At 39.2% G+C, this 18,313-nt stretch overlaps 1 protein-coding gene across 26 annotated transcripts in view; it reads right to left on the bottom strand.

Moving 5' to 3' along the window:
- KCNMA1 (potassium calcium-activated channel subfamily M alpha 1) overlaps positions 1-18,313 on the bottom strand; it is a 415,833-nt gene that overhangs the window by 46,244 nt on the left and 351,276 nt on the right. For all 26 annotated transcript variants that reach the window (XM_071438814.1, XM_071438813.1, XM_071438807.1 and 23 more), the window contains 3 exons: positions 10,111-10,234; positions 7,000-7,224; positions 3,669-3,861 (listed from right to left, as the gene is read on the bottom strand). In XM_071438814.1, the coding sequence (XP_071294915.1) occupies positions 3,669-3,861; positions 7,000-7,224; positions 10,111-10,234 (542 nt within the window). The remainder of the gene's footprint in view (positions 1-3,668; positions 3,862-6,999; positions 7,225-10,110; positions 10,235-18,313) is intronic.

The following is an 18,313-nucleotide window of genomic DNA, read 5'->3' as shown; positions in this document are numbered from 1 at the left end:
ATCAGTTACAATCCAAGATGGGCAAGCCAGAGGACAAAAATGTTGCTGCACTACTTATAGAAGGTCCAGATAATTGATAATTACTGTCAACCAGTTCGAAAACCTGGGGATATGATAACACCATAGGGAAGTACTATCAAGTCTTCAATTCTGTATGAGAATTGCTGTGTGTGTTTTAAGTTCATCTTGCACTAGTAGTCAGAAAATCCTTTGTTGATGCAAACCAGATCAATTCAGAGCTGATTTTTCAGCAGTTAACTTAATCCATTGGGAATTGCTAGCCCTATTGTTATAGAAATTTCCCTTTCAGCAAAGTATGCTGTCATGTGTCCACCAACTTGCTTCTTCTACAAGATCCTTCCTCTCAGATTGCACCTGGGTTGTTTCAAAGCTACATCCCTGGCTGGAAAGGGCATGTTTGGATGGATACAGACATACATTTTTATATGCCTAGGACTGAGAGTGACTTTGGTGTTAAAGCAGGTGATGAGGATGAAGCACTAAGAAAAAGGGAATGAAATCCCAAAATGTGTGGATTCTCTTCCTGCTACCAACTTAAAGCAAAGGAGTTATAGACACAGGCCTGTACTTCAACACTTGCCAACAATTATGGCTTATCTGATGGTTAAATAAATTCACATCCTGGTTTTATGGCACCCTTCTTGTACTGGTGTCACCTTTTGCCTAAAGCTGAAATTAAACAATCACAGATACAAACTAGAAAGAACCTTGTATATTCAGTAACTTATCAATTAAATGACTGCATTTTTTTCAGAAATGTAAACATGAATTATATATCAGGTTTTCATATGAGATTCCATCGCTTACTGACTACATAATTATACGTATGAAATACTATTTATTTACCCAGAATAGCAAGGGTAAGGTCATACTGCTAAATTCCTCACAAAAATCTTGCAGCTCACCACATACATTTCTTAGACTGCTCACATATTTTTGTTTTATTTCTTCTCTTTTCAACATCCTGTCACAGGGCAACTGACCTTCTGCCACACCTCCATATTTTCTAATGTCAGTGTTTCTGATGATCAGTAACAAAAGTAACATAAAAGAATAACACAGAAGATCCAAGCGTGATATTGATGAGGAAGTCTTAACTCAAAATCATGCATTAAGATCTAGAAAAACTCAGGCAAGCAATACACAAATGTAAAATGACAACTTGCTCTATAAATAAAGGTACTTAATTGCTGGCAAGAATCTGTGAGTTTGTTCTTATATGCTGCTTCTTAACCAGCAAAAGTTGAATCACCTACTTTATGTAATTGTCATGATAGTTGTGTCTACCGTATGTTAAAGCTGCATTTCAGAAACAAAAATGTCACATTGCATATAATTTCCAGTAAAGTTTGTGCTATCCACTGATGCTAACTTCTTCTGACAGTCTAATCATTTTATTCAAGGTCTTTCATGAAAATTTATGGTACTGAAAGGAGCAGAACCAATTCAGGAGTTGTGGATTTCATAAACAGAGAATTTACTGTGAAGATAATTGTTTTCTGAAGCAACTGGGCTTGCAAGAACCCCTCCTCATTCAGTCCTTCCAATTAAAACAGGCTGCTGGTTACCTGCCTAATGTTATGCCCTGTTTCCCCAGAACAGCTATGGAAAGAGTCACCTTTAATTTTTTAACATGCAGCCCGGTATTTACCTGAAGAAATGTCAAAAATTTCTAAAAATGTGCTCACCTATTGCTCCTCTGCTTCTCTGAATCAGCAACATTTAAAAGGGCTAAAGGGATTTGGACTATGGCCAGTGAACACTTCCTGACCTACAGGGGCTATTGCTGCAGCAGCAACCTGGATATTAGAGAGTCACAGCACAATTCAGTCTGGAAAGGACATTGGAGGGTCTCTGGTCTTATTTCCTGCTCTAAGCAGGGTCAACTGTGAGGTCAGATCAGCTTCTTTGAGCTTTATACAGTCAGGTCCTTGAATCCCTCCAAGGATGGAGAGTAAAAAATGACAGGTGTTCATGTGGTGCACAAGACTGGATATTGACAGGTTTCTCTATCCTCACTGAGGGATGGTGTGACCCTGTGTACTCCCAGAGGTAAAATATAACAGTCAAGTGCTGGAAATGTCTCTAACTTCTAAGCAAAGATAGAAAATTCTCTCAGACTGTTTGTGCTCAAGAAGAGATTCTTGATTATTTTAATTATGTGTGTGACAGGAGACTGAGAGAGATTTGACAAATAACCATTAGCCTGGTAGTGGAAGTACAGATTTAGTTTTGAGATACAGAATTTCAGATCCCAGGGCTAAACCACCAAAACAAGGAAGCTCTGTGCATGTCTTCCACTTCTGCAATGAGTTTCCTACTCATGACTACAAGCTATCAGAGTGTGAGCAAGTTGGCCTCACAAATTTGTGAAGAAAGAACTCTAAAATATTTGGGGTTGTGTTATTTCCAGACCACAGATTTGAAACTTTCAACATTCACGGGATTGAAAACAATCAGTTTCTTCCTTTTCTTCTCTAAATCTACTTCTTATCCAGAAAACTGTCCAATTTGACTTTGAAAAGTTCAAACTTTTAGCTTCCTGGTACAACTTAATTCCAGTACTGAATTCCACTATTTTATTGCTGATTCTAAGAAAGAATTTTCTTAGAAGAAAACATTGTAAGAAAGAATGTTCAAGTTTCTATATTCAAGAAGTTACATTGTAACCTCTGATTTTTGGCATATAATTCCTATTTCCTCATTAGAGTGTAAAGAGGAAAATCTGAACTTAATCTTAGTTCTCACAGTCCTTGAGGGAAAACTATGTCTAGATCAGGCTCATGGGGAAACTGCAGACCAAAGCACAATCCTTTCCACCTACATTTGCAGCAGAACTAGATCCAGAGGGAATATTTACTGCTGCACTTAATAGGTTTATCAAAGGTAGGACTTCAGCTGCATAAGCTGCAGGACCCTTCAGGGATGGGAAGATGATTGTTTTTACACTGATGGTCTTTGCCAGGGTGCTTATGACTGCTTTGCAGCTGCTTTGCACCGGCACAGATGGTGTAAAATAGCCTTTGGCAACCTATGAATCAGTCCCCTACTCTCAGGAAAGATTGAAAGATTTTGTTCAATGTTCTTAAATGGGATGAGTGCATGTCAAACCATGGGAAGAAATCAGCTTTGAGTTAATTCTCTGTGGCTTCTTGAGCAAGAAGGCGCAAAAGCTGTAAAGAAAATAAAAAGTTCTTGTTCTTTTTATTTTACTTTTTGGCTTGTGTTATTAAAACTTGCATTTTCTCTGTAGTTTCAATGTGTTTTACATAAAAAGAAATTTTGTTAGATAGAATTCAGGTATTCCAAAGAATAACTGCAAGTTATCACTGGTTATATAACAGCAACTCACCCTGTAAAGAAAGCCACAGTGAGAAAACGACGTTTTTATACATTATCTAGGAAAATTTTAAAATGTGAAAAAATGCCAGTTTCATGTTCATTCATTTTTCCTCTGAAAGATGTGCTCTGTGATGTAGCAGAGAAACTATGTGACTGTCCCTTTAAAAGCCATCATACCAATCAGCAGGTTTAACTGTCAAGCAAGCTGATGTAGGGCTCTTTGAATTACTGAGTGAGGGATATTCTTCCTGCCAGGTCCTGTCCCCTGTAGGCACTGCAGAGAAGTATTATAGGGCAGTCCTTACCTTGGGAATTAGCCTGCAAGACCCCAATGCTGTCATCAAACTGCATAGATTTGATGTTGAGTGACGCCAAGATGCATTCCTTGTCCTGCAGCGAAGCATCATCAATATTATTCTGATTGGCTGACAGGATAACGCACATGTCGCAGAGGTTGATGTTGACAGCCCTTAAATCAGCCCGACTTAATGGCGTACCCTTCGGCACAGCGAGGAGAAAAGGGGGGTGCAGGAGAGGGGAAAAAAAGAAAAACAAATTAAAGATTGAGAAGGAGCTTTGGGAAATTATTTAACAAGTATCTTTTTTATGCTCTGACATTAAGCTGGTCTAACTATGTGCCAGGGAATAGGAGATGTGTGCTAATCTAAAGGGTAGTTGGTGCTGATGGCAGCATTTTAGGTTCAGTCTCAATACTCAGTCAAGCTATTACTAACAAACAAGAAACAGGAATAATGCCAGCATTCTACATCTCATCAGTGACTTGAAATTGTCTTGATTTAAGCTGCTATCATGTGGCAACCTCTGGCTCTCTGAATATAACAAGGGGGGTGTTTTAAATGTCTATTTATCTACTACCAAGCCACAATGGTCTTGGGCAAAAGAACAGCAATTTAAACAGGAAAGCATTACGTGTCCTGCACATTTGAAATGCAATCAGGACAAAGCTATTTTTTTCTACCTAAAGCAATACACAGAAAAGGTTAATCCTTTTCGAAGCACGCTTTTGGTGCTTCTAGAAGGAAAACACACTGAGCTTCAAAGCTGTGTGATTAAACCCTTTGAAACAGAAGCAGGACTTTATCCTAATGGGCACAGCTTGTGCAACGTTCCCTGTTCCACAATCCTCAATCAGAGAACGGAATCATTAAAATGAAATGCTGTGGTAGCCTGCGGATTTTTTTCATAGTTAACAAAGCTGAGATATGACATTTAACATGATATTTTTTGTTTAAAATACACTTGCCTTCCACATTCAACAGTCCACAACTGTAGTTACAAATTATTAACTCTACATCACAGGGCTGCAAGATGCAGGAAATATACTCCTTTTTTTTCAATGGAAACTAGATTCAACTCTGCTGCCTGACATGGATTGGTACCCAAAGACCCCGATGATGAGGAGACATAACTGTCCCAGTGTCATGCAGTGATTTTCATAAAATCAAGTCAAGACCCTAGTCTTCCATCTCCTGATCCTTCATGGTGAATACCTCCTGAACTCCACTGGGAGTACAGGATGCAAAAGTAAATTTAAAATGCACACAGTGAAGGAAGAGGTCAATTCTTGTTCAGTGTTTGCCAGTTTAATTATTCCAAGTAATTTTCAATAATTTGAGGCACGAAACCTTGTGAAAAGCAGTATGTATCAAACAGATATGATTTCATTATAAACTGCTCCAAAGTTAGAATATGATTATTCCAGCCACCTTAATCCTGCCCTTTGTGCCTGTACTGTGCACCAAGTGAAGCAGGGTTCCTGTGGGGAAAAATAATATGCAATCATGTAATTAATTAAAGGCTCACTCCTAATGATTTTATGCAAAGGGACAGAATTTAGGCTGCCTGAGGATATTTAAAATTGGCATTTGCCTACTTTTTAAGAGTTTACTCAGGAGCTTAAAGGCATCTTTTAATACAGACTTTAAATTACACTTTTTTTTTTTAAACTAGAACAAATGTTTTCATATTCAGCTGTAACCACATCTCCATCAGATATCAGCAGCAAGTTTTACCTTGTGAACCAAAGCACAGAGAAGTATGAAAGTGGCCTCCCTTTAACAGGTTCCTGCAAGTATAATCTCAGACCCTTAAGTACATTTTAAAATTAGTATAATTACATCAGATATTTTAAATTTATATCACCATTTTGAACCAGATAGGCTGGAAAAAAAATGGAAGTACCAGGAATGAAGCCTGTGTGGTCTTCAGCACCCTTGATTACTATGTCAGATACAATTCCTTTATAAATTTCTGTATTTTTAAAGTTGCATCAACTAACTATTTAAGCTGTTCAAGTCAAAATTAATCTAAAGCTATTCTGAATTTTGGTGTAAACTGGGGAAAGTAAAGCTGGTGTACATTTATTTTATGCCTCTTCAGAATTCAGAATCAAAACTGTGCAAAAATATATTGTAATAATGGATAAACATTATATACTGGAAACAGTGGCAGGATTCTATTCTGCTTGATAGTTCAACAGTATTATCAATTTAATTCTGATTCTCTAGTCTTTAGCCTTCACAGTGACAGGAATTAAAAGGAATTGGCAGAAAGAGGAGGATATTAACTGACCAAATCTGATATTGACACCATTTTTGTGACAGCAGAGAATCTTGTGACACCGTCTGTTGGATCAGGTTACAGAAAAATGCCAAGGGCTAACACTAAAACTGCATTTACAGTAACAAAGACCTACAGTCTGAATTAATCAAAAAGCAAAGACAGACCTTTCATTCTATAGCTATTTTCCCAATTATTCAGTTAAGGTTACTTCCATCATTGATTTATTTATTTTTAACTGCTGAAATGAAATTACTAAGAACTAGTAAACTTATAATTTTTTATTCTTAAAAATATCTAAACTAACTTTACTATATAACATGCTGAGCATTTCCTTTCACTTATACCATGGGCTCCCACATGTCATTTATAGCTATGATCACCTAAGATCACCAGCTTGGGGGACTTAATTTATTAGTCCTGGAGCTCTTGATTCTACATTTTGGTCATATGAGTGAATCAAAATGATATATAGGAGAAAAAGGGCTTTTGCAGTTTTAGTGGCTGTGCCTACCAAGATCAATAGGAGCTTTTCATTGATTTAAGAAGGGTCAGGGTTTTTCTGTACTTTCATATAGGACTCTGAACTGAAATGCCAAGGCAGTGTTCCTTATAAATCAGGCCAGTCCACAGGAAGTCTTTATGAATACATATAAATATTATGTAGACAGAGTAACAATTTTTTCAAAGGTTTTGTGGGTATCAAACCATAAATAATATTATAAATAACTACTGTCATTCTGTCAGGGAAATCACAACATCAGAACCAGCTCCATGCAGGGCACTACAGTGAATGGTCAATACACAACACAGCCAATACATCTGATAGCAGCTGAAATTCATCCGATGAGGATGATAAGGAACCAAACACTGCAGCAAATAACATCTAATAAGGTCTCACAGGGCTCTGTTTTCATAGACACAGTAAAGGGAAAATCTAAGTCCTCAGGCCTATAAGTAGACAAAAGTAAAAAACCCTAAGATCAAAGTCAATACGAATCTGTCCAGCTGGTGTCCTAAATAACAAAGTATCAATAATATGGCTTTTGAACTTACAGGCAAGATTGAAACCTTGGGGAAGTTATGCAGTGTCTCCCATTCCCTTCTCAGGTATTCAAGTGAACCCACAAACACAATGTGCTTGAGTTCATGGTAGTGAAAGTTGCTGGCTCGTAATGGCATCACTAAATTTCTTAATCCAATCAAAGCAGATTTAACATCCCCAAATATGCAAACGACTACATGCCCACTTAAAACTGTCATCGCTGCTTCACTTCGAGTCTAAAAAAAAACAAACAAAACAAAACAAAAAGACAAGGGAAAAATGAAACAAAGGGAATCTTAAATCATATATTGAGTTTAAAACCAGGAAAAATACAACTGTCAATATTGTTCATGCACAAAGAAGTAGTTTGATACAGCTATTTATTTTACCTTTATTTATATTTCATTATACGTGCTCAGTAGGAAAAAAAAAGTTCTTGTTTGCAAATCCTCTGGCATTTGGGAAGACATAGTATTGGACCAAATTCTGGTTCTGTGCAAGTTTCTATACATGTGGATTGAGACTCTGGCTACAAAGTACTGTAGGTTTAGCTAAGGATTACAGAAAAGAGGTGCAAAGTCATACCCTAGTTGACAAATCACTGGATGGGTTTTTTCAACACCAATTTAGAAAGGAAGAGGTTGTGTCCAGTGTTCCTAGTAGGCCTTTGTGATATTACTCAGATCTTGTGAGTTGAGGACCATACTTTCTTAGATTCAAAGCTCTTATTCAAGGACAAGCTGCTGCTTCCCTGAGAAGCAATCCATGAATGTCTTACACTGCTCTGCTTTCCAGTGGATGCCCACTCTATGCCACAGAGCTTCTCTCAGTAACAAAATACAAGTGCAAGTTTGTGACTAACACTAAACTTTCAGGCCAGTTGGACTTACTGGGGAAAAGGTCTCATGGAGAATATTTAAACAGTGTCCAGAATTATCTTCTTGTCTCAGTGAAAGAATAAATTTTTGCACTAATTTCAGCATTGTTTAGTTCAGTTGAGCAGGCAACTCAAACACCAAGATGATTAAATAAACCCACATGGAAAAAATTACCTTAATTTCTGAAGCCAGTCTTGGCATTGTAGTGCTCCATCACGTAGTTGGAGAACCACTGATACCATATTGCCAAGAAATTGTACACTCTCTACCATTACAAAGAAGTTTTGCCAATGAACAAAACTAAACCAGTGGCAATACGCAAAGTTTTCCTTTAAGTTATCCACAGTATAAGTCATTTTTCTAAATTACAGAAGCATGGTGGTGTGCAATTAAGATTGGAATATGTGGCAGATATGTTCATTATGTCAGAAGAATGGGAACTCTGATTAGAAGTTTTCTCATCAGTTAAAAATTGCATGAGCTTTCAGTTTCTCCAGAGAAATTACACTGATTTTCATACAGCTTAACCAAGAGAGTCGTCCTGGCCCTTCAAACAGCAGAAGACAGGAGCGAATCCTCAAGTGAAGCATTTAAGTTGTCCCATGCCTCTGCCCAGGCATCTGGAATACTCAGACTTTACAAGACAGAGATCAAGTCTTGAAAGCAGGTATGTAAAAAATATCACTCCATAAATCTGTATGTAGCCATGTATGGCAAAAATCCCTTTTAACTATCTGATACTGCTGGAATGTCACAGAGCCAAAACAGACCTTGGGCAGAAAAATTAATTCTTTTCTGATTGGGACATCATCAAGTAACAATTAGAAGACAACCTGGGAAATCTCATCATCTTCAAATTATGCACTAATTTGTACTTGTGTGGTCTCTAAGGACAGCATTAAATTTGCATAATATGAATGTAGACATAAATTGTGGACTGTGAGTTTGAAAAGGTGTAGGGGAATCATTTTGCTGGCACTGTATTGGCGATGATGCGTGAAGCAGAAAGAACCAGGGCAGACTTGCAGATTCACAGGCTGGTAGTGGAAAAAACTAACATGGCATAACATTGAGATGATGACTGAGTCACTCTCCAGCACCATTTGTGGGGGAACACTTTTCAGTGCAGGGCAACATGTAGTTTGTCAGCTAAAATGTGTTTGTAACACAAAGGAGGATTTTTATCTCTATTACAAAATGTACAGCAGGGCTACCCCTTCTTGCTTGCTGATTACAAATAAATGATGCTATTTAAAGCTGTTAGAAAAACTCCATCTCAAAGCTCCATCTCCAAAATTTGGAATTTACATGCTTGGCTATTTAAACACTGATATTGCAATTCCAGGCAATGTCAGAGTTATTACAGAAACCCCTGAGGAGAACTGGAGACAAGCTTTTAACCCCTGATTGCTAGAATAACTTGGGCTGTCACCATCATTGGCTACACCATACCACAGTGCAGGAAAATCTAAGAGAGCAGGCTCGGGAAAAGCTTTATGAAGTGCGACAAAGTGAAGATCCACCAGGGAGTTCATTTCAAATATAATCAGTTTTGCGTGTGAGATCTGGGGTTAGTTACTTGCTACTCTTAGGTATAAGTACATGAACACAAGTGGCATAAACTTTCAAAATAGACTGTGATAGGTCTCCTAATTATTTTTAATGACTTGAGTCAGTTTGATGGTTTTCCCAGTTAAAGGAATGAAACAAACATAGACAGGGCTCACTGCAACATGCTAGAGTCAGAGTAGGAGCATTACTTGCTCTGGCCTATTTGGGCATCTTGAAATATTGGGAATTGAGAGAGAAGTTGTAAAAGAGCAAAATTAATAAAAAAATCAATTAACTATAATTAATAAACCATCAATAAATAAAAGGTAAGTCAAAACAACACTTGCCTGTGTTAGAATCATTACTGCCTTGTGTAATGAAAAAAGTGGGGTATGTAAGCATTCAAGTATTTCTAATCATAATTGTCTAAAAAGATTTAAACCAAATATGTAAATTTCAAACCAAATATGTAAAATTATGAAAAACAAATTCCCTATACTGGATGAATTTTTATTGCTGCACTGGGCATAAAGATTTATGCAATCAAAATTCTTTAACCAAAATCCTAGGTTTGGTTTCATGACTCTTGCTCCTGGATTTTGTGACAGTAGAGACTAACTTATTTATCTATTAGACACCAGTTCTATGGTTTAAATAACCTCTTTTCAAACACAACTCATCATCAATACCTACCAAAATGACCTTTTCGATGTCTTTGGCTGGACACCAATGAAACATCCCTGTAGAGTCGTATTTTTTCACATTGGCATCCATATTGTCAATCTGCTCATTGCCAGGAATTAACAAGGGGTCATGCCTGGGGAAAAACAAGTTGAGGACAGCATAAATGGAAAATACTATGAATTATGGATGGAAAGATATCCCAAGAGCTGTGTACAAAGAGGGACAAAAGTAAAAGAATGAAATGTATTTACACTTTAACATGGTTTCAATAAGGACATTTTTAAACAAAAGTAGCATACCAAAACAAAAAATTAAATTTTAAATGTTGGGTGCAGTTTCAATGACTTTCTATCCTCTTTTATGCCAATAACAATTTAATTTTAAATAGGGTTTTCTGACACCATCACATCCATCCAAGTTTTTTTCTTTCTTTCCAGTCTCACCCCTCTGAAATAAATATCAAAGTTTCTATAGGCATCTGCAATGAAGTAGAAGGGATAGGAACAGAGCCCCATGCTGACTGACTGGCATAAGTATGGAAAGCCAATTACTTGCTTTTACCACATACAACTTCTGACGTGATGCTCTTCACAGTAAAAGCTTTAACAGGCTGCACTTTAAATATTTTAGCAATTTGCCCAATCATATTTTGCTTTCCCAAACTGAAGCCCTTTAAAGATTCAACAGTATGTCATTTTAGAGCAGACTGACTAACAAATGCCCACATCTGGAATACATGATTTTAATACCGAACAACAATGTCCATTTTCTCTGACAACTCTACCTGTGATAATCTTCTAAGTGTTTCTGCTGAAACATTTTAAAGCACAAGGCTTCTCAAAGGAGAAGCAAATAAAAGATATTTTTATGAACTTGGTCTCCAGCTATATAGCTACATCTAAGCACAGACACAGAGTCCTCTAATTTATATGCTAAAATCAACCATTAAACTAAGTACTAAGAGACTCCAACACTCACATGCTGGTGAAGACCCCTAAGTGACTGCATTATGCAAGAGCATTAGCAGAATCATATTCACAAGGCAGAGGGTAAACTGACCCTAAAATCTTATATTTAGCATGATTCAATGGTGCTTTGTCTGGAAAGCTACAGTCTTTACCTCAGGTTTTTGTCATGAATGCTTGAAATATCTTGATATAGAATTGTAACATTTCAAAGAAGTATTTGTAATGTAAGAATATACTAAGTGCTCTGAGACAGGTATCCAAATTTTAAAGCAGTTTGCCCTTTGAAGCCTGTTAAAGAAATGCCCATATGGTCTGAGCTCTTAAAACAGGAAAGTTTCCTGCTTCTAAAGCATTTGAACCAGCACACTGTGGTGAGATCCTCTCCTCTGCATCAACTGCTAAAGCAGACTGTGAACATGGTGTGTGATATAGGTTAATGTACCTTGAACATGGTATGCTAAGTAACCATGCAACCAACACTTGCTTCCTATGAAAAGTACAATCTCAAATTCAGTCAGGGTGATCAATTACTGTGATTTCATAGCCACTGATTACAGATCCATTGAAATCAGTGGAAAATTTTCATGCATTTCACTCAGGGTCAACTCCAAAGAAAGTGGTTCAAAAAAAGTTGAGAAATTATTAATACAATGTTCCATTTAAACCAGAATCTTCTGATGCTTTAAGACAATCAATGCCCTACATGGCAAAGATATAAGTCAGAGTCATCTGGAAAAAAGAAACACTATGTTTTCAAAGTTTTTTAATTCTCTCAGTAGAATACAGTTCAGTGATTCCACTGTAACCCACTGGCAGCAGGGAAGCCCTACTGGACTACCTGGAGTCTCTGTTCCTGCTCCAAGGTGAATAATGACAGGCCTTGTGTACGTGTGTTCCCTCTTTCGTAGGAAGCAGAGATGAAAAAGCTGTATCAAAGGCATTTGTTGTGGGGGCTTGGTTGTTGTTTTGTTGGCATTTTAAAATTTCTATAAAAATATACAGACTCTGCATTCTCTTCCATCCATCATCAAGATGCAGCCATGGTAGTTTTATCTGAAAGCTGAGATGCCACTCATTGGGCATTCCCCATCTGCTCAGAGTTGCAGGTGGTACAGTAAGATCTGCAGCCATGAACACACTTCCATTTGAAGGTTGTACTAATGTTCAGACTACATTTAGTGGTGCTCTGTGCCACCTATTTCTTCTAATGGAATGTGTTATCTATATATTTCAAAATAAGAAAGTTTGCCAAAAAATTAGGAATCTTCAGGAGTTCCATCGAGGAATGTTTTTCTTTCTGTTGTTTCAGGGTTAGGTTTTTTCCCCCAGTACTTCCACAGAACATTTCTTCATGAGTTTTTCTAGAGGAGCATTGAAAAGTTCACTTTTTAAAAGTAAAGTTCACCAGTCAAATCACATCTTTTCCTTTCAGAAATCAAGCACATTTAAGAAGGAATTTTCCTTTCCCCCTATCCTTCATCAGAGGAACTGTAAGAAATCAATTTTTAAACAATGCCATATTCTAGTTTTGTAGTCAGCGTTTCCTTTCTGCTCTGAGATTTAAAATTAAATAGATGATCTGAAGCTTTAACACAAGTGATTATTTAGCAATACTCTAATCCCAGACACAAAAATGATTCACAGAAATGATACAAATTGAAAGGAATGTTATAACAAAGCAGGTGGTATCAGATATCTGACATCCAATTAGGGTCAATTGCCTTGAGGTTTAAGCAGTTTTTAGAGTGCAAGTGCTTAAAGCCTAGCATAGTTCTTTAGGGCTTTGCATCCTAACAGGGAACATTCAAAGTACCTTCTTCCAAAGGTTTATTAGAATATTTTAGGCTTAAACATAAGTTGATTTCAGGGAAGAACAAAGCATGTGAATCATCAGCTGTAATCTCCTGTTGAAGTTTTAGGCAACAAATTGTGATTTTTTTTTTTAAAAAGCCCTTTCGATTTTTGTCTTTTTAATCAATACATGCATTTATTGGCAGTATCATAAACAGTTTAGACTCTGCTTTATTGCTTGGAGTATAACAAGTGGGAACCTTAAAGGAAGCAAAAAGGATGGGACACGCAACATGAAAACATGCTAGGAGATAATATTTTCTACTTCTACTCCAGGAAAATGGATTATTGCCTGAGAAGGACTCTGTGATATGACTAGCCACATTCTGTTCCACAATATGTGGGGTTATCCATGTAAGTGGGTTTATTAAATTTAAATCTTCTAGGCTAAGATACTATTTTAATTTCTCTTTAATCAATGTTCTTTCATTCTCAGTAAAATGATCCTTGAAGCTGTCTCTGGACCTTGGAAACTCTTTGCTACTTAGGTCCAACTTTGTCCTCAGATGTTACTGAGTGTATCAGAAGATACACTGACTTATGTATTTAAAGACTGAATTGATCAGTTATAAAATAGTATTACTACTTTGGACATATACACCCTCATTAATCTGATGATCCAAACCTGTTTTGCAAATCCTAAAAATTAATTAAGATAGACACACAGAGAGGCCAAAGCTGTCAAATCTGCCTAAGGCCTTTGGACACCCTCTTCCCATTAAAATTTATATTACACAAAGCATTACAGTTGTTGCCCTTACAGCCAAATCATGGACTGAATGTTTCTAGAGCCTCTCTGCCTCCTCATCCTTGAAGATGGCCTTGTCAAGCTGTGCTTGAGTCACATTGGCAGGTTACTGCAGAAATGCTTATATTCACACTGCAGACATTATGTTCTCCAGGGCTGCAAAGTCCTCTGATTCAAGAATTTAAATCATATGAAGAAAAGCACTTTCTGTCAATTAAACCCCCAGTACTTGTTTTAATTGAGATGTTGGTTTTTATGACTTGCAATGACCAAAGCATTTGGTCCTTCTGGCTAGGAAAAACATGTGTAGCCTGTATGGAAAGAAAGGAACAGAAGTTAAATTTCCCTCATCCATAACCCCAGTTTAAAAATAGCTTCTCTGGTTCTTATAGCAGATATTACATACGCATGACTTAAAATGAAGAGCAAAATGCCATCTTTTCAAGGTTTTGAAGAGCCTATAATGCCACTCATGTGCAATTAAACTTGAAAACGACGCTAAATGCCAAGCTACAGCTGCAAACCCAAAAAGCCTGCCTGGAAGACAACAGCCTAAAGCAAAACCATAAATCCCACTTACAGCAAACCTACTGCAAGGAAGTCAACATTACATTTTAAAGAGTACTGCTTCCCTAGCACACAGTTATAACCATTGCAAAATCTGAGTTTTTGAGTCTGAAACTTTTGGGTACTCACTGGGGATGGACAGAACTGAAAAGACCATTCAGGACTAAAGGGCTGCCTCAGTAAATGACTATTGTTAAACATACCCTCGTATTATGTCACCCTTGTCTTATGCTATTATACACATGCAATTGAGAACTAGAGCAACATGCCCTCCCTGGTCTGCAGTGAAACTACCCTGAGTGCTGAGCACTGGGAACAAGAATGCTGAGTGACCAGCAGGGAGGACCCTGAAAACAGGGCTGCCTGAAAATAAACTGTAATCTCTTTGTCTTTACACATTAGTAAGACATTGTCTTGGCTAGTTTTTATTCTGTCCTCCAATAAAATTCTCTTTATATAAAAAGTCAACACAAACCACACCTGATAAAAACACTACTCCTCTTTAACCTGTGTCTGTTTGAGTCTGCAGTTGTGCCTTTCTCAGGTAGACATATCTGGATTTTATGCACAAAAAGATGTTCAGCAGTCTCCTGCACGAGATTCAGGGTCTTTAGAGACACCCTGCCTGGGGTTCAGGAATTTTGAGTTTTCCTACCTGACTTAGGGGTTTGTGGTTATGTCTTAGCAAGTGTATGCACACAGATGCTTAATTTTAGGAAGAATGAATGGGTTTGCTGAAGGTAAGAGAGGAATTGAAGACACGCTAAAGAACGTCTCATGCCTTCAAAATTTTTCCTGCAAGTACCCTAACAAATTGTGGCAATTAACATGCTGTTAGTGTTAGATGTGTGCAGCCAGTGCAGGTGCTAATAACTGAAAAAGCATTTAGAGCTTTTACACCCTGGCTGAATATTTCATGATGTGCTGCATGTTTCACTATTTACTCAGTGGGCCTGTGTCACTTCAATCTTCTCTGACTGCTTTGACTGGTGCTATAAAGCTCAACCAAGACAGAGTGACGGCTTGTCACAGGAAAACTCCAGTGACTCCAGCAGCTCACTGGGACTAGCTATGAAGGTTGTCACGACATTCTGATGGAATTCAGCAAATGTTTTGTGACTAATACACCCAACATTTGTCGGCTACCATTAGCCATTCCCTGTGACCCTGCAGCCTGTGTGGATGGCATTAAGTTGTAATGAGAATTTGTTGCCTCTGTGTGTTACACTAATGACACTCTCACTGATCTTTCCTTTCACAGGTTAATCAGAAACGAAATTTGTAAGGATTCAGTGCCCACATGCACCAGGCTTTAGAGAAGAAAACCCAGTGTGACAAGAGAAAGAAAACCTGCGTTTTACTGCTGAATGCTTTCATTGGCATATTCAGAAGCTATCCTCACATTTTTTTACAATCTCATACTGTCTTTCTCCCCCTAAATCTAGGAAGACTATATCTAATACAGTGGTTGGTACCTAGTGCCTTGTCCAGTTTATGGGGCTAACTACAGTGTTAATTGTCCTTTCTTGCCTCTTGTTCTGCCCAGATGTTGCTGGTTTTATTATTCTCAGAAGCCTTACTGAAGATTTCCTATTAATTGATCAAGACTACTAAGAACAATGATATAAAGTTGCTTACTGTAAGAATCTTGCTTTTTAAATTATCTTGATATCTCAGGACATGATCAAAATATGTTTCTGAAGTATGAAGCCTCTCACATAAAAAAGTAACAAAATAGTTGACTTCCAGACTTTTCCATAAGCAATTTAATGAGGGGGAGACAAGGCACACAGTCAACGTGTCTTTTAAGATTTCCCATTTAGATCCACTGAAGCTGCAGAACTAGTAATCTTTGAAGAGTAGGAGAATGTACCTGAAAAAATAATTTCTGATTTGTAAAAACTAAACCCACAGTTAAGTGGCATCATTAAATATAGGAGTGGTTTTGTCACTTAAATGAAGAGTGTGACATTATGTTTGAAGCTATCACTGTTGCCAATGTTTATAAGAATACTTTTTTTTTCTTTAAACCCAGTTTATAGCTAAAGAGCTTTTTATTTCTATTGCTTTGATCTGAGTGCATCTTGTCTTACCCTGAACTTTATAAAAATTGTATTTTTCTTCTGCAGGAAAATTCTCCTTTCCTTTCCTGCTCTCTCATCCCAAAAAGACTTGCCCAAGACTTCAAGTAACCTCAAAAAGGAAAAAAATCGCATGCTGTTTTTATTCCCATGGCTTATAACACAACTACTGTATTGGGCTTGCATGGCCTGGTTTTGGTAGCCAGGGTGCTACAAGGGTGGCTTCTGTGAGAAACCACCAGAAGTTTCCTCCACGTCCAGAGGATCCAGTGTCAGCCAGCTCCAAGATGGGCATGCAGTGGCCAAGGCTGGGCCAATTAGCAATGATGGTAACATCTCTGCTATAACAGATTTAAGAACAAGGAAAAAAAAAATTTATTGTGCAGATGTAATAAGGCCAGAGAAGAGCAGGGTGAGAACATGTGAGAGAACAGCTCTGCAGACACCATGGTCAGTGGAGAAGGAGGGGCAGGAGGTGCTCCAGGCACCTGAGCTGAGGTTCCCATGCAGCCCATGGTGAAGATCACAGTGAAGCAGGATGTGCCCCTGCAGCCCTTGGTGAAGATCATGGTGAAGCAGGATGTGCCCCTGCAGCCCTTGGTGAAGATCATGGTGAAGCAGGATGTGCCCCTGCAGCCCTTGGTGAAGATCACAGTGAAGCAGGATGTGCCCCTGCAGCCCATGGAGAAGATCATGGTAAAGCAGGATGTGCCCCTGCAGCCCTTGGTGAAGATCACAGTGAAGCAGGATGTGTCCCTGCAGCCCTTGGTGAAGATCACAGTGAAGCAGGATGTGCCCCTGCAGCCCACAGAGAAGATCATGGTGAAGCAGGATGTGCCCCTGCAGCCCTTGGTGAAGATCATGGTGAAGCAGGATGTGTCCCTGCAGCCCTTGGTGAAGATCATGGTGAAGCAGGATGTGTCCCTGCAGCCCTTGGTGAAGATCATGGTGAAGCAGGATGTGCCCCTGCAGCCCACAGAGAAGATCATGGTGAAGCAGGATGTGTCCCTGCAGCCCTTGGTGAAGATCATGGTGAAGCAGGATGTGCCCCTGCAGCCCTTGGTGAAGATCATGTTGAAGCAGGATGTGCCCCTGCAGCCCTTGGTGAAGATCATGGTGAAGCAGGATGTGCCCCTGCAGCCCATGGCAAAGATCATGGTGAAGCAGGATGTGCCCCTGCAGCCCTTGGTGAAGCAGGATGTGCCCCTGCAGCCCATGGCAAAGATCATGGTGAAGCAGGATGTGTCCCTGCAGCCCATGGCAAAGATCATGGTGAAGCAGGATGTGCCCCTGCAGCCCTTGGTGAAGATCATGGTGAAGCAGGATGTGCCCCGGCAGCCCTTGGTGAAGATCATGGTGAAGCAGGATGTGCCCCTGCAGCCCTTGGTGAAGATCATGGTGAAGCAGGATGTGTCCCTGCAGCCCTTGGTGAAGATCATGGTGAAGCAGGATGTGCCCCTGCAGCCCTTGGTGAAGATCATGGTGAAGCAGGATGTGCCCCTGCAGCCCATGGCAAAGATCATGGTGAAGCAGGATGTGCCCCTGCAGCCCTTGGAGGTCCACGGGGATGCAGAGATCCCCCTGCAGCCATGCAAGAGACCCAGGCTGGGAAAGGTGGATGCCTGAGAGGGGGCTGGGACCTCATAAGATGCCCATGCTGGAGCAGCCACCTGGCAGGGACCTGCAGACCCATAGAGAGAGGAGCCCATGCTGGAGCAGGTTTCCTGGTAGGACCTGAGACCCTGTGAAGGAGCCATGCTGGAGCAGCCTGTCCTTGAGGGACTGCAATCAGTGGAGCAATGACCCAGATTTCAGCAGTTTGCAGAGAACTGCTGCCCATGGAATGGAGTCACATTGGAGAAGTGCACAGAGAACTCTCCCATGGGATGGACCCCACACTGAAGCCAGGGAAGGGCTCCTCTCCCTAAGCAATGGGAGAAATGACATGTGATCACTGACCATAAACCCCACTCCTCATCTCCCTGCACCTCTGGGGG

The sequence above is a fragment of the Agelaius tricolor genome, unplaced genomic scaffold, assembly GCF_023055355.1.
Source record: "Agelaius tricolor isolate 1412-34295 unplaced genomic scaffold, bAgeTri1.0.p SCAF_13, whole genome shotgun sequence".
Classification (NCBI taxonomy): Eukaryota; Metazoa; Chordata; class Aves; order Passeriformes; family Icteridae; genus Agelaius; species Agelaius tricolor.
Note: the sequence above shows the minus strand (reverse complement) of the source record. Positions and strands in the feature narration are given on the sequence as shown.